The sequence below is a fragment of the Ascaphus truei genome, chromosome 7, assembly GCF_040206685.1.
Source record: "Ascaphus truei isolate aAscTru1 chromosome 7, aAscTru1.hap1, whole genome shotgun sequence".
NCBI classification, from domain to species: domain Eukaryota; kingdom Metazoa; phylum Chordata; class Amphibia; order Anura; family Ascaphidae; genus Ascaphus; species Ascaphus truei.
In genome coordinates this window covers 110,968,858-110,981,618 of record NC_134489.1, presented here as the reverse complement: position 1 = coordinate 110,981,618, position 12,761 = coordinate 110,968,858, and the positions used below count along the sequence as shown (strand labels likewise).

Below are 12,761 nucleotides of genomic sequence, written 5' to 3'. Positions count from 1 at the left end.
ACTGACCTGACCAGTCAGGTTTAAAACCTCTTCTTTCAGGTTTATATTCTCCATTTTTACAGTCTCTATATCCCTTAGGACCGTCTCATTAGCTTTCTTCAAAGTAACTAGCTCTGTAGTTAGACAGTGGCCCTCCTGGCGTGAGAGCTCCAGCTCTGTTTTGAGCGTGCTAGCTTCTTGGTGAGAAACTTGTAAGTCTTTGATGAAGTTTTGCACATCTCTCTAGGACATCTGATAGCATAGTCTCCAGTCAGGACTCGTTCTCTCTGATTCCATGTTAGCAATTGTGGTGTTGGCCTTATCCAAACTTGTCTTCAGCTCCTCCAACTCACTCCGTAAGAGACGCTCTGTTTTCTTTAAAGCCGCATACTCTTGTATAGCTGGGAGTATACACCTCTGTACCTCGGCGTTCGCTACTCGCTCCCTATTCAATTGTTCCTGTAAGACATTATAATCACGGTGGGCAGTTTGGAGTGCAGAAATTAAGGCCTCTTTTACCTGGATCAAGGATTCAGCTTCCCTTTGCTCCTCCTTTTACTTTGCCACCGTTCCTGTGACATTTCTGCCCATCACTCCGGTCTGCAGCACATCTCGGTGGCTTGCTGACGCCTGTTGTCTGACTTGAAAAATATTTTTCTTCTTTTTCTTTGTTTTATTAGTTCCAGAGACATCAGTGGTACTGGGCACACACACACACACTGGTCACTTTTGCAGCTTTCATCTGCGGGTACGTCTCTCTTATCGGGGCCACATATGCGTCGTCATCATAATCATCATATGTTGGTAAGGGAGTAAACCCTAAAAGGGTGCTTCAAATTGATGTTTGCTGAAGACCGTTATCACAGTCTTCAAGGGATCAGTGGTTTTTAGTAATTCATGATCAGTGTGAAGGTTCCCCCATTAAGTGCATCAATTCGTATACAGTCATGTATAATGTAAAGCTCAGGCACATAGAGTAAACCGCTATAGGGAAAGAGAGACCTCTAACCTGACCGGAGTGCTTGTCCCATCCGGCGGTTCCTTCTCTGGCGGGTCACGTGTTTCCAGCGGGTCCTTGAGCAGGGAGTGCAGAGACTCACGGGGCTGTCTCAGCCTGTGCCTGTTGAGCTGTTCGTTCAGGGAAGAAGGAAACCTCACCACTGTTCTCTTTGGCGTGCATCCGTCCCAGCAATGGAAAACCAGGTAAGTGAAGAGGAAGGGGGAGATGTTGGAGCACTGCAGTGAAAAATACCAGGCTGGCGGCGGCGTGCAACAAAAAAACTTTAATGCGGCATAAAAGCCCTGAATTAAAATGACAGAACAATTCTCTGACGCGTTTCGTCTGAGCGACTTTTTCAAAGAGTGCTATACTACAGCCATAGATGTACCTTAAATACCCATATGCTCCCGCGCGCGAGTGTTTGAAATTACACGCCCACTATAATGTGATCTTGACCAATTAGTGATTATGCAAATTTGGAGGGAGCGGCTCACAAGGCCTAATACAGAAGGGTTTAACCCCTCTATTGCCGAATGCAGCAAGTGATATAATATCTCAATAAGTGTCAGGTAAATGGGTATTTATACCAGGAACCATCTTCTGGCTGTTAAAGCAAACTGGTATATGGGAGACATTACATTTCAATACAAACCAACAGACTTTACAGAAAATAAACAAATAAGTGATAAACATAGATTACATAAGTGATACATAGAGTTATAACACCAAACAGACATAAATAGCTACCTTATCATATTAAACTATATAGACCTCTAAACATCTATTTAAAAAAATTAATTAATTAAATATATTCATATCACCTCGTGCAAATAAATTAAAAAAACTTAAAAAACATGTGAAAAGCATGTTATAAATCAAATGTCAATTAAAACAGGAGAAGCTTATTTAGGGACATTGAAATAGAATCATATAGCATGATTCTGGCAGCAGATACAGTATAGGTACTGCAATTCTAAGGTACCCGTAAGAATAATTTTATATTAAATATAAGGATGATGCTGACCACAATAGTTTAGAATATTACATTATAAAAATATTTTGAGTATTTTAAGTATTGAAAATATTTAATACCATACAGTTTTCCATCTGATAATGCCAAAATATAACCCAAATAATTGCGGCTTTTGTACAAGGATAGTAATAAACTGATTTAAAAAATATAAGGATGATGCTGACCACAATAGTTTAGAATATTACATTATAAAAATATTTTGAGTATTTTAAGTATTGAAAATATTTAATACCATACAGTTTTCCATCTGATAATGCCAAAATATAACCCAAATAATTGCGGCTTTTGTACAAGGATAGTAATAAACAGTAAACCGAATAGACACCGCAGGATCAGTGCTTTCCTACAATTTAGCAGACATCTAACTAAAGGGTTTATGATATACAGTTTACAAAAAATGGGACAGCTCCCAATCCACATTCAGACCTTGTGGGTGGAGGCTGTCCATGCAAAAGATCCATGACATTTCTTTCTGATTTAATGTTTTAAGTCTATTGCCACCACTTGTCGGATTGGGAACATGTTCCAAACCCAAAAAGGAAAAGCCTTTTAGGCCCCCATATGGGCAAGAGGAGAAATGTCGAGGGACCATAATCATCATATGGCCTGAATGGACACTGTTTTGTATGGTTATGTACATTGCAAAACTGACACATGACGACGGCCATTTTAAAACCCCGTTTGTTTGTTTGTTTGTTTTTCACACCCGACGAGGCAGACTTTGCACAACACACGTACGTTGTACTTGCTTTACAATATTTGAACCTTCTATGTTCTTCTTAGGGCAACTTCTTTGCAAAAATCCATTTTCACTTTCTTTCTTACCAGACAGGGCAAACTTTACTCACAGCACTTGCTAGCTGCAAATTCACTTGCTTCAGCAAAAGGCATTAGCTTTACACAGCAATCCTTTCATACCCGACAGGGCAAAATTTACACTCAGCGCTTGCTAGCTGTAACTTCCATGCTTTAGCAAAAATCATTTTTTTTTTTCCGCTTGAGTTCAGTGTCTCAACACATCTTCATCTACTGACCCCCAGAGGTGTAGCATCCCACTTCTCACCTCACCTCACCTGTGGCAGGACGGCCTCGCGGCGGGGTCAGTAAGACGCTAGACACGATGGGAAACGTTCAACTATAGTGGTTTATTAGCCACAACCAAAATAAAGTACGGGTGCACTGTCCCTTTAAGAACTACTTTCTAGAAATTAAAGCCTGTTCCCGTTAGGGAAACTAACTCACTTCTTGAGCCCTTACTAACAGGGCAGCCAGCTAATCTGGTCATGCCCAAAACATATGCTACACAAAGGATAACCAATAAGCATAATAATAAAGTCTTATCTGTAATGCAGCTCCAACAGCAAACAGGAACACGGTTCCGGGGAGCAGGCTGTGTCCAGCCTCGCAGCGATCTTGATCTTTATCCTGGGTTGGGGTCCCAGCTGGTCCCAGCAGCAAAGCTCCTCGCAGGACTGGGGGACCAGAGCAACAGCTACAGCTTCCTAGCCGGGAGAGTTCTCTCCACCCTCACGTAGAAAAACAAGCTCACCTTGTGAGCAACTTCCTGCTTTTTAAAGCACTTGTTTCACTGATGAGATCAGCCCCTATTTAATCAGTCTTCAGCTGTGCGTTCTCTGTCTGAGGAGATTAACACTCTGTGAACTGGCTGCAGCGTCTCTACATTCACTGTCACAGCCTACTGAGTCAGTGACTCTGTCACACCGGGTTGATGTGTGTGTGTACCCGGGTTGATGTGAGTTTGTGTGTGTGTGTGTGTATCCGGGTTGATGTGTGTGTGTACCCGGGTTGATGTGAGTGTGTGTGTGTATATCCGAGTTGATGTGAGTGTGTGTGTGTACCCAGGTTGATGTGAGTGCGTGTGTGTATCCGGGTTGATGTGAGTGCGTGTGTGTATCTGTGTTGATGTGAGTGTGTGTGTGTGTGTATCCGTGTTGATGTGAGTGTGTATCTGTGTTGATGTGAGTGTCTGTGTGTGTATCCGTGTTGATGTGAGTGTGTGTGTGTGTCCGTGTTGATGTGAGTGTGTGTGTGTGTATCCGGGTTGATGTGAGTGTGTGTATCCGGGTTGATGTGTGTGTGTGTGTGTGTGTGTGTGTGTATCCGGGTTGATGTGAGTGTGTGTATCCGGGTTGATGTGTGTGTTTGTGTGTGTATCCGGGTTGATGTGTGTGTGTATCTGGGTTGATGTGAGTGTGTGTGTATCCGGGTTGATGTGTTTGTGTGTGTATCCGGGTTGATGTGAGTGTGTACCCGGGTTGATGTGTGTGTGTATCCGGGTTGATGTGAGTTTGTGTGTATCCGGGTTGATGTGTGTGTGTGTGTGTGTATCCGGGTTGATGTGTGTGTGTACCCGGGTTGATGTGACTGTGTGTGTGTATCCGAGTTGATGTGAGTGTGTGTGTGTACCCAGGTTGATGTGAGTGCGTGTGTGTATCCGGGTTGATGTGAGTGCGTGTGTGTATCCGTGTTGATGTGAGTGTGTGTGTGTATCCGTGTTGATGTGAGTGTATCCGTGTTGATGTGAGTGTGTGTGTGTGTGTGTATCCGTGTTGATGTGAGTGTGTGTGTGTGTATCCGTGTTGATGTGAGTGTGAGTGTGCGTATCCGTGTTGATGTGAGTGTGTGTGTGTATCCGTGTTGATGTGAGTGTATCCGTGTTGATGTGAGTGTGAGTGTATCCGGGTTGATGTGAGTGTGAGTGTGAGTGTGTGTGTATCCGTGTTGATGTGAGTGTGAGTGTATCTGGGTTGATGTGAGTGTGTGTGTATCCGTGTTGATGTGAGTGTATCCGGGTTGGTGCGAGCGTGTCTCTCACACTGGGATTTCCCACACAGAACGCCTTCGTTTTACTTGCATTTTCTGCATAGTTTTGCTGTCTGGGCCGGTAACAATGGATTCCAGCGGGTTCAGTCAGCGACTTGTTCATTTGTGTACAAAAAGCCGGGAGCCGCGGGGTGCTGCCGGGAGCCGCCGGGTGCTGCCGGGAGCCGCCGGGTGCTGTCGGGAGCCGCCGGGAGCCGCCGGGTGCTGCTGGGAGCCGCGGGATGCTGCCGGGAGCCGCGGGGTGCTGCCGGGAGCCGCGGGGTGCTGCCGGGAGCCGCCGGGTGCTACCGGGAGCCGCCGGGTGCTGCCGGGAGCCGCCGTCCGCACTGACTGCCATTTTTGTTTTGCATTTTATTTTTACTTAAGACTTTAGGAGACCTTTTCACGCCTTTTCCAAAGCTGGTTTCAGTAATGTTTTAATCTGATTCTTCGCCCAGGAGATATAAACATTTGAAATAGTGTCTGAGGGTTAAAAGGGAGCTCTCCCCGGAGCCCGTTCAGTTCAAAGGTCAGAGATGGAAAAGATCAGGTTTTTCAAACATCAGAAAAGAGCAGGAAAAATACTGAGATTATTTACACGAGTGAAAGATTCCCGCGTTAATCCCGCACAGATCGGGGGGTCGTAGCGCTGCTGCGATCTCCGTCTAGTGAACATGATCTTAGGGCGATCTCCGTCTTCTAAATCAGGGCGGGCGCGGCGGTTACAGACGCCCCACGCTCTTCCCCGAGGCATTTAAGTTAAATGCCGGGGGACCACGCGAGGCCTCTGCAACCTCAATTTGCCGGATTCAGTAGGCTTCTGGACGCGTCGCCATGGTAACACGCTTCAAATGACGCTGCGGGTCACGTAACGTCACAGGAAATGACACCGGGTCACAGGAAAGGGGGGCGCACGACCGCTGGGGCTGGTACACGGGGTGCAGCGCAGAAACTTTGCGCGCTGTGTGTGTGTTTATACGTGTATATAAAACGTCCTTCTAACCTCGCCACGGCGTCACCCTACCCCAGGAATGTCAGGTAGCCATGGTTACCATAGTGTATATACAATAAGTAGCTTTATTGGTAAATGAAGTCCGTGGCAGTGACCTTTGTGTGTCTGTAATTAGAAATGTTGGTTATTATTCTGTGTCTCGGAGATCTTTCTTTCTCGTGATGTCTCTGGCGCGGGAGATCTGCCGTTTCCGGATTTTTGCGCCCAATTCAGGGCATTTCGGTATAATCTGCCGTCTTCGGGCAAAAAATGTTGTTTCTCTGGTGAAGAGGCCACGAGCCAAACATTGCAGGGGTCCCTCTGCAGACGGGGGGCTGCTGTCTTCTCCCGCCCTTCCCCGTCCCATAATCCTGTCCCGAAGCCGCCTTTATAAAGGATTCTGCCGTCTCATCAAACGCACCTACTCGCCCTCTGTAACGGACGCTGCTAACACGCGCGCTCAGTACCCAACCTGACACTGTTTGTTGTGCTATGTGTGTGTGTTGCGCTATGTGTTACACTGTGTGTTACACGATATTTATGTGTGTGTTACGCTGTGTATGTGTGTGCTACGCTGTGTGTGTTACACTGTGTATGTGTGTGTTACACTGTGTATGTGTGTGTGTTACACTGTGTATGTGTGTGTTACACTGTGTATGTGTGTGTTACGCTGTGTATGTGTGTGCTACGCTGTGTGTGTTACACTGTGTATGTGTGTGCTACGCTGTGTATGTGTGTGCTACGCTGTGTGTGTTACACTGTGTATGTGTGTGTTACACTGTGTATGTGTGTGTGTTACACTGTGTATGTGTGTGTTACACTGTGTATGTGTGTGTTACACTGTGTATGTGTGTGTTACACTGTGTATGTGTGTGCTACGCTGTGTGTTACACTGTGTGTGTTACACTGGCTGTGTGTGTGTGTATCACACATTGTAGCCTCGGGATATTATTCTGCGGTATTGTCCCATGACCAGCGACACACTGATGGTCCCTCCTGGCAGGGATGGGGTTAACGTGGGTCCCTCCTGGCAGGGATGGGGTTAACGTGGGTCCCTCCTGGCAGGGATGGGGTTAACGTGGGTCCCTCCTGGCAGGGATGGGGTTAACGTGGGTCCCTCCTGGCAGGGATGGGGTAACGTGGGCCCCTCCTGGCAGGGATGGGGTTAACGTGGGTCCCTCCTGGCAGGGATGGGGTTAACGTGGGTCCCTCCTGGCAGGGATGGGGTTAACGTGGGTCCCTCCTGGCAGGGATGGGGTTAACGTGGGTCCCTCCTGGCAGGGATGGGGTAACGCGGGCCCCACCTGGCAGGGATGGGGTTAACGTGGGTCCCTCCTGGCAGGGATGGGGTTAACGTGGGTCCCTCCTGGCAGGGCTGGGGTTACCGTGGGTCCCTCCTGGCAGGGATGGGGTTAACGTGGGTCCCTCCTGGCAGGGATGGGGTTAACGTGGGTCCCTCCTGGCAGGGATGGGGTTAACGTGGGTCCCTCCTGGCAGGGATGGGGTTAACGTGGGTCCCTCCTGGCAGGGATGGGGTTAACGTGGGTCCCTCCTGGCAGGGATGGGGTAACGTGGGCCCCTCCTGGCAGGGATGGGGTTAACGTGGGTCCCTCCTGGCAGGGATGGGGTTAACGTGGGTCCCTCCTGGCAGGGATGGGGTTAACGTGGGTCCCTCCTGGCAGGGATGGGGTTAACGTGGGTCCCTCCTGGCAGGGATGGGGTAACGCGGGCCCCACCTGGCAGGGATGGGGTTAACGTGGGTCCCTCCTGGCAGGGATGGGGTTAACGTGGGTCCCTCCTGGCAGGGCTGGGGTTACCGTGGGTCCCTCCTGGCAGGGATGGGGTTAACGTGGGTCCCTCCTGGCAGGGATGGGGTTAACGTGGGTCCCTCCTGGCAGGGATGGGGTTAACGTGGGTCCCTCCTGGCAGGGATGGGGTTACCGTGGTCCCTCCTGGCAGGGATGGGGTAACGCGGGTCCCTCCTGGCAGGGATGGGGTAACGGGGGCCCCTCCTGGCAGGGATGGGGTTACCGTGGGTCCCTCCTGGTAGGGATGGGGTAACGGGGGCCCCTCCTGGCAGGGATGGGGTTAACGTGGGTCCCTCCTGGCAGGGATGGGGTAACGTGGGCCCCTCCTGGCAGGGATGGGGTAACGCGGGTCCCTCCTGGCAGGGATGGGGTAACGGGGGCCCCTCCTGGCAGGGATGGGGTAACGCGGGTCCCTGTGGGAAGGCCTCACGCCTGATATCTGCTCTCTCTGCTCCCAGCTACAAACACTTCTCCAGCTGCGTCCCGTCCTTCGGGTTCCACCATCTCCTCTCCCTCACCGACCGGGTCAGCGACTTCAACGCCGAGGTCCAGAGGCAGCAGGTGTCCAGGAACCGGGACGCCCCCGAGGGCTGCTTCGATGCCATTCTGCAGGCGGCTGTGTGCAAGGTGAGTACTTCCTGCGCCTTCTCACAGCTCCTTACTTACCCTCTGCAACCAGCGCACGTGATCCCTCTGAGGATCCTGGCACGCAGCAGGGCACGCGATCCCTCCGAGGATCCTCGCACGCAGCAGGGCATGTGATCCCTCCGAGGATCCTCGCACGCAGCAGGGCACGCGATCCCTCCGAGGATCCTCGCATGCAGCAGGGCATGTGATCCCTCCGAGGATCCTCGCACGCAGCAGGGCACGCGATCCCTCCGAGGATCCTGGCACGCAGCAGGGCACGCGATCCCTCCGAGGATCCTCGCACGCAGCAGGGCACGCGATCCCTCCGAGGATCCTGGCACGCAGCAGGGCACGCGATCCCTCCGAGGATCCTCGCACGCAGCAGGGCATGTGATCCCTCCGAGGATCCTCGCATGCAGCAGGGCACGCGATCCCTCCGAGGATCCTCGCATGCAGCAGGGCACGCGATCCCTCCGAGGATCCTCGCATGCAGCAGGGCATGTGATCCCTCCGAGGATCCTCGCATGCAGCAGGGCATGTGATCCCTCCGAGGATCCTCGCATGCAGCAGGGCATGTGATCCCTCCGAGGATCCTCGCATGCAGCAGGGCATGTGATCCCTCCGAGGATCCTCGCATGCAGCAGGGCATGTGATCCCTCCGAGGATCCTCGCACGCAGCAGGGCACGCGATCCCTCCGAGGATCCTGGCACGCAGGGCATGTGATCCCTTCCAGGATCCTCGCATGCAGGGCCCGTGATCCCTCTGAGGATCCTGGCATGCAGAGCACGTGATCCCTCCCAGGATCCTCGCATGCAGGGCACGTGATCCCTCCCAGGATCCTCGCATGCAGGGCACGTGATCCCTCCCAGGATCCTCGCATGCAAAGCACATGATCCCTCCCAGGATCCTCGCATGCAGGGCCCGTGATCCCTCTGAGGATCCTCGCATGCAGGGCACGTGATCCCTCCCAGGATCCTCGCATGCAGGGCACGTGATCCCTCCCAGGATCCTCGCATGCAGGGCACGTGATCCCTCCCAGGATCCTCGCACGCAGGGCACGTGATCCCTCCCAGGATCCTCGCATGCAAAGCACATGATCCCTCCCAGGATCCTCGCATGCAGGGCCCGTGATCCCTCTGAGGATCCTCGCATGCAGGGCACGTGATCCCTCCCAGGATCCTCGCATGCAGGGCACGTGATCCCTCCCAGGATCCTCGCATGCAGAGCACGTGATCCCTCCCAGGATCCTCGCACGCAGCCTGTGTAAAAGCAGCTGATTAAACCTTAAAGAAAGTACAAGTACTTTAAACAATTATTTAAAGTGTAATAGAAGCTGTGGTGGTTTTTACATCCTTTGTCCTATTGTCTATTGGTGATAAGACTGTTTGTCAGTCCTTGAAACGAGAGGTGAATTGTTGCGTTTTGTTTGCTGTAATTATGAGGTAATCATTACTGAGACACAAACCCGAATTCAGTGTTCCCAGAAAAGCAGCAAAACATGCATTCTTCCCCAGATTCAAATCACTAAAACTTTCTGAGGGGGAATTCATATTTCTAATAACCGATCAGGCTGCCCTCCCTCACTGTCCCCCCCCACACTGCCCCCCCCTCCCTCACTGTCCCCCCCCCTCCCCTCACTGATGTCCCCCCTCACTGTCCCCCCCCCTCCCTCACTGTCCCCCCCTCCTCCCCTCAGTGACGTCCCCCCTCACTGTCCCCCCCCTCCCCTCACTGACGTCCCCCCTCACTGTCCCGCCCTCCCCTTCACTGACCCCTCCCCCACTGCCCCCCTCCCCTTCACTTACCCCCCCCCCCCCCATTACTGACCCCCACTCCTCACTGACCTCCCCCACTCACTTCCCCCTCCCGCTGCAATACATTGATTTGCTGCTCAATCACATCCCTGGACTTGTTCCTATTGTGTAATCCAGCTGTGACCACAAACCCTAAATCTCCCCCCCCCCACACCCCCCACCCCCCATTGTAAAAAGTCCCTGAATGAAGAAATGTCCCATGAGCCTGGTGCTGCCCTGACCAATCTTTATATATAGTGTGGAAACTGTCATTGTCAGCAGGAAATATTGTAACGTATGAGACGGGCTTTCTGTGTCATCATGATAGAGCGTGTGTGTGTGTGTGTACATGGCAGTGTGTGTGCAGGGTTACTTGTTTGTGCATGGAAGTGTGTGTGTGTGATTGCTTGTTTGTGCATGGCAGTGTGTGTGTGTAGGGTTGCGTCTGTATGTATGGTAGTGTGTGTGTAGGGATGCGTGTTTGTGCATGGCAGTGTGTGTGTAGGGTTGCTTGTTTGTGCATGGCAGTGTGTGTGTGTGTAGGGTTGCGTGTTTGTGCATGGCAGTGTGTGTGTAGGGTTGCTTGTTTGTGCATGGCAGTGTGTGTGTGTGTAGGGTTGCGTGTTTGTGCATGGCAGTGTGTGTGTAGGGTTGCGTCTGTATGTATAGTAGTGTGTGTGTGTAGGGTTGCGTGTTTGTGCATGGCAGTGTGTATGTATGTATATCTATATACAGCACCATCCATGTACACAGCGCGTCACAGCAGTAATACACGTTACATAATAATATAACATATTGTGGGAATAAGCGCTTCAGGCATAAAAGTAACAAGGAAAAGGGAGTCCCTGTCCCGAAGAGCTTACAGTCTAAGTGATAAACAAGGAGAATTTACAGAGATAGCAGGAGGGAGTTCTGGTAAGTGCGTCTGCAGGGGCGAAGGTCGGCGCATCTGAGATATATAGTATCAGTCAGTGGAGACACACGTATGCTTCGTTACAGGAGGTGTGTTTTAAGAAAGGTTCTAAAGGTGGATAGAGAGGGTGCTAGTCGGGTACTGAGGGGAAGGGCATTCCAGAGGTGTGGGGCAGTCAGTGAGAAGGGTTTAAGGCGGGAGAGGGCTTTAGATAAAAAGGGGGTCGAGAGTAGACATCCTTGAGCAGAATGCAAGAGTCTGGATGGTGTTAGCGAGAAATTAGGGCTGAGATGTTAGGAGGAGCAGAAGAGTGTAAAGCTGTAAAAGTGAGGAGAAGAATGGAGTGTGAGATGCGGGATTTGATCGGAAGCCAGGAGAGGGATTTCATGAGGGGAGATTCTGAGACAGATTTAGGAAAGAGTAGAGTGATTCTGGCAGCAACGTTTAGGATAGATTGTAGGGGATACAGGTGAGAGGCAGGAAGGCCGGACAGCAGGAGGTTACAGTAGTCGAGACGGGAGAGAATGAGGGCCTGAGTCAGAGTTTTAGCCGTCGAGTAACAGAGGAAAAGGCGTATCTTTGTGATGATACAGAGGGGATTTTTTTTTTTAAAAGTGACAGGTTTTGGCTACATTTTGAATGTGAGAGAGGAGTCGAGTGTGACCCCTAGGCAGCGTGCTTGGGCTACTGGGTGTATGATAGTGCTACCAGCACTAATGTAGATGGGGGCAGGAGGGCCAGGCCTGGGCGGAAGTATGAGGAGCTTCGTCTTTGACATGTTAAGTGAGTCGGAGGAGGACCATCCAGAGATTTTGGTCTGTACCGCTGGTGTAAGGTCAGGTGTTAAAAGATAAATGTGTATGTCATCAGCATAGAGGTGATTATTTGAGCCCAAGAAATGTGATATGGTCACCTAGAGAGAGTGTGTACAGAGAAAAGAGAAGAGGTTCCAGGACAGAGCCCTGGGGTACCCCCACAGAGAGATCGATAGAGGAGGAGGAGGTGTTAGCAGAAGAGACACTAAAAGTACGATGGGAGAGGTAGGATGAGATCCAGGATAGAGCTTTGTTCCGAATACCAAGAGTATGGAGAATGTGAAGGAGAAGAGGGTGGTCCACGGTGTCAAATGCTGCAGAGAGGTCGAGTAATATGAGCAGAGTGTAATGACCTCTGTCTTTGGCAGCATGGAGGTCGTCAGTTATTTTAGTGAGGGCTGTTTCTGTGGAGTGAGCAGTGCGGAAGCCAGATTGTAGAGGGTCTATGAGAGAATAGGTGTTGAGAAAGTGGAGCAAGCGAGAGAATACAAGACGTTCAAGGAGTTTAGAGGCAAAAGGCAGGAGGGAGACAGGTCGATAGTTAGAAAGACAGGTAGGGTCAAGCTTGCTGTTTTGAGTAATGGTATAACTGTTGCATGTTTGAAGGAGGAGGGAAAGGTACCAGAGTAGAGGGAGGAGTTAAAAATGTGTGTGAGTGTAGGGATTATAGTAGGAACGAGAGGTTTTAGGAGATGGGAGGGAATGGGGTCAAGACGGGGAGGGATAGGATGGGATAAAAATACCCAATGCTTCATCCAATGTGATAAAATACATGGTTAAATACTTCAATGTTAGTATTCTCATGAATAAGGGTCATTTAGTTAAACCCTTTGGCCAAAGCGTTATAAGCCTGCAGCCACGTCACGGCGTGACCAGTATGCAGCCACGTCACGGCATGACCAGTATGCAGCCACGTCACGGCATGACCAGTATGCAGCCACGTCACGGCATGACCAGTATGCAGCCACGTCACGGCAT

The 12,761-nt window shown here is 50.7% G+C and overlaps 1 protein-coding gene across 1 annotated transcript in view; it reads left to right on the top strand.

Moving 5' to 3' along the window:
* Positions 1–12,761, top strand: part of ITGB5 (integrin subunit beta 5) — a 152,774-nt gene that overhangs the window by 41,843 nt on the left and 98,170 nt on the right. Inside the window, exon 5 of the mRNA XM_075609898.1 lies at positions 8,093–8,261. Within this exon, the coding sequence (XP_075466013.1) occupies positions 8,093–8,261 (169 nt within the window). The remainder of the gene's footprint in view (positions 1–8,092; positions 8,262–12,761) is intronic.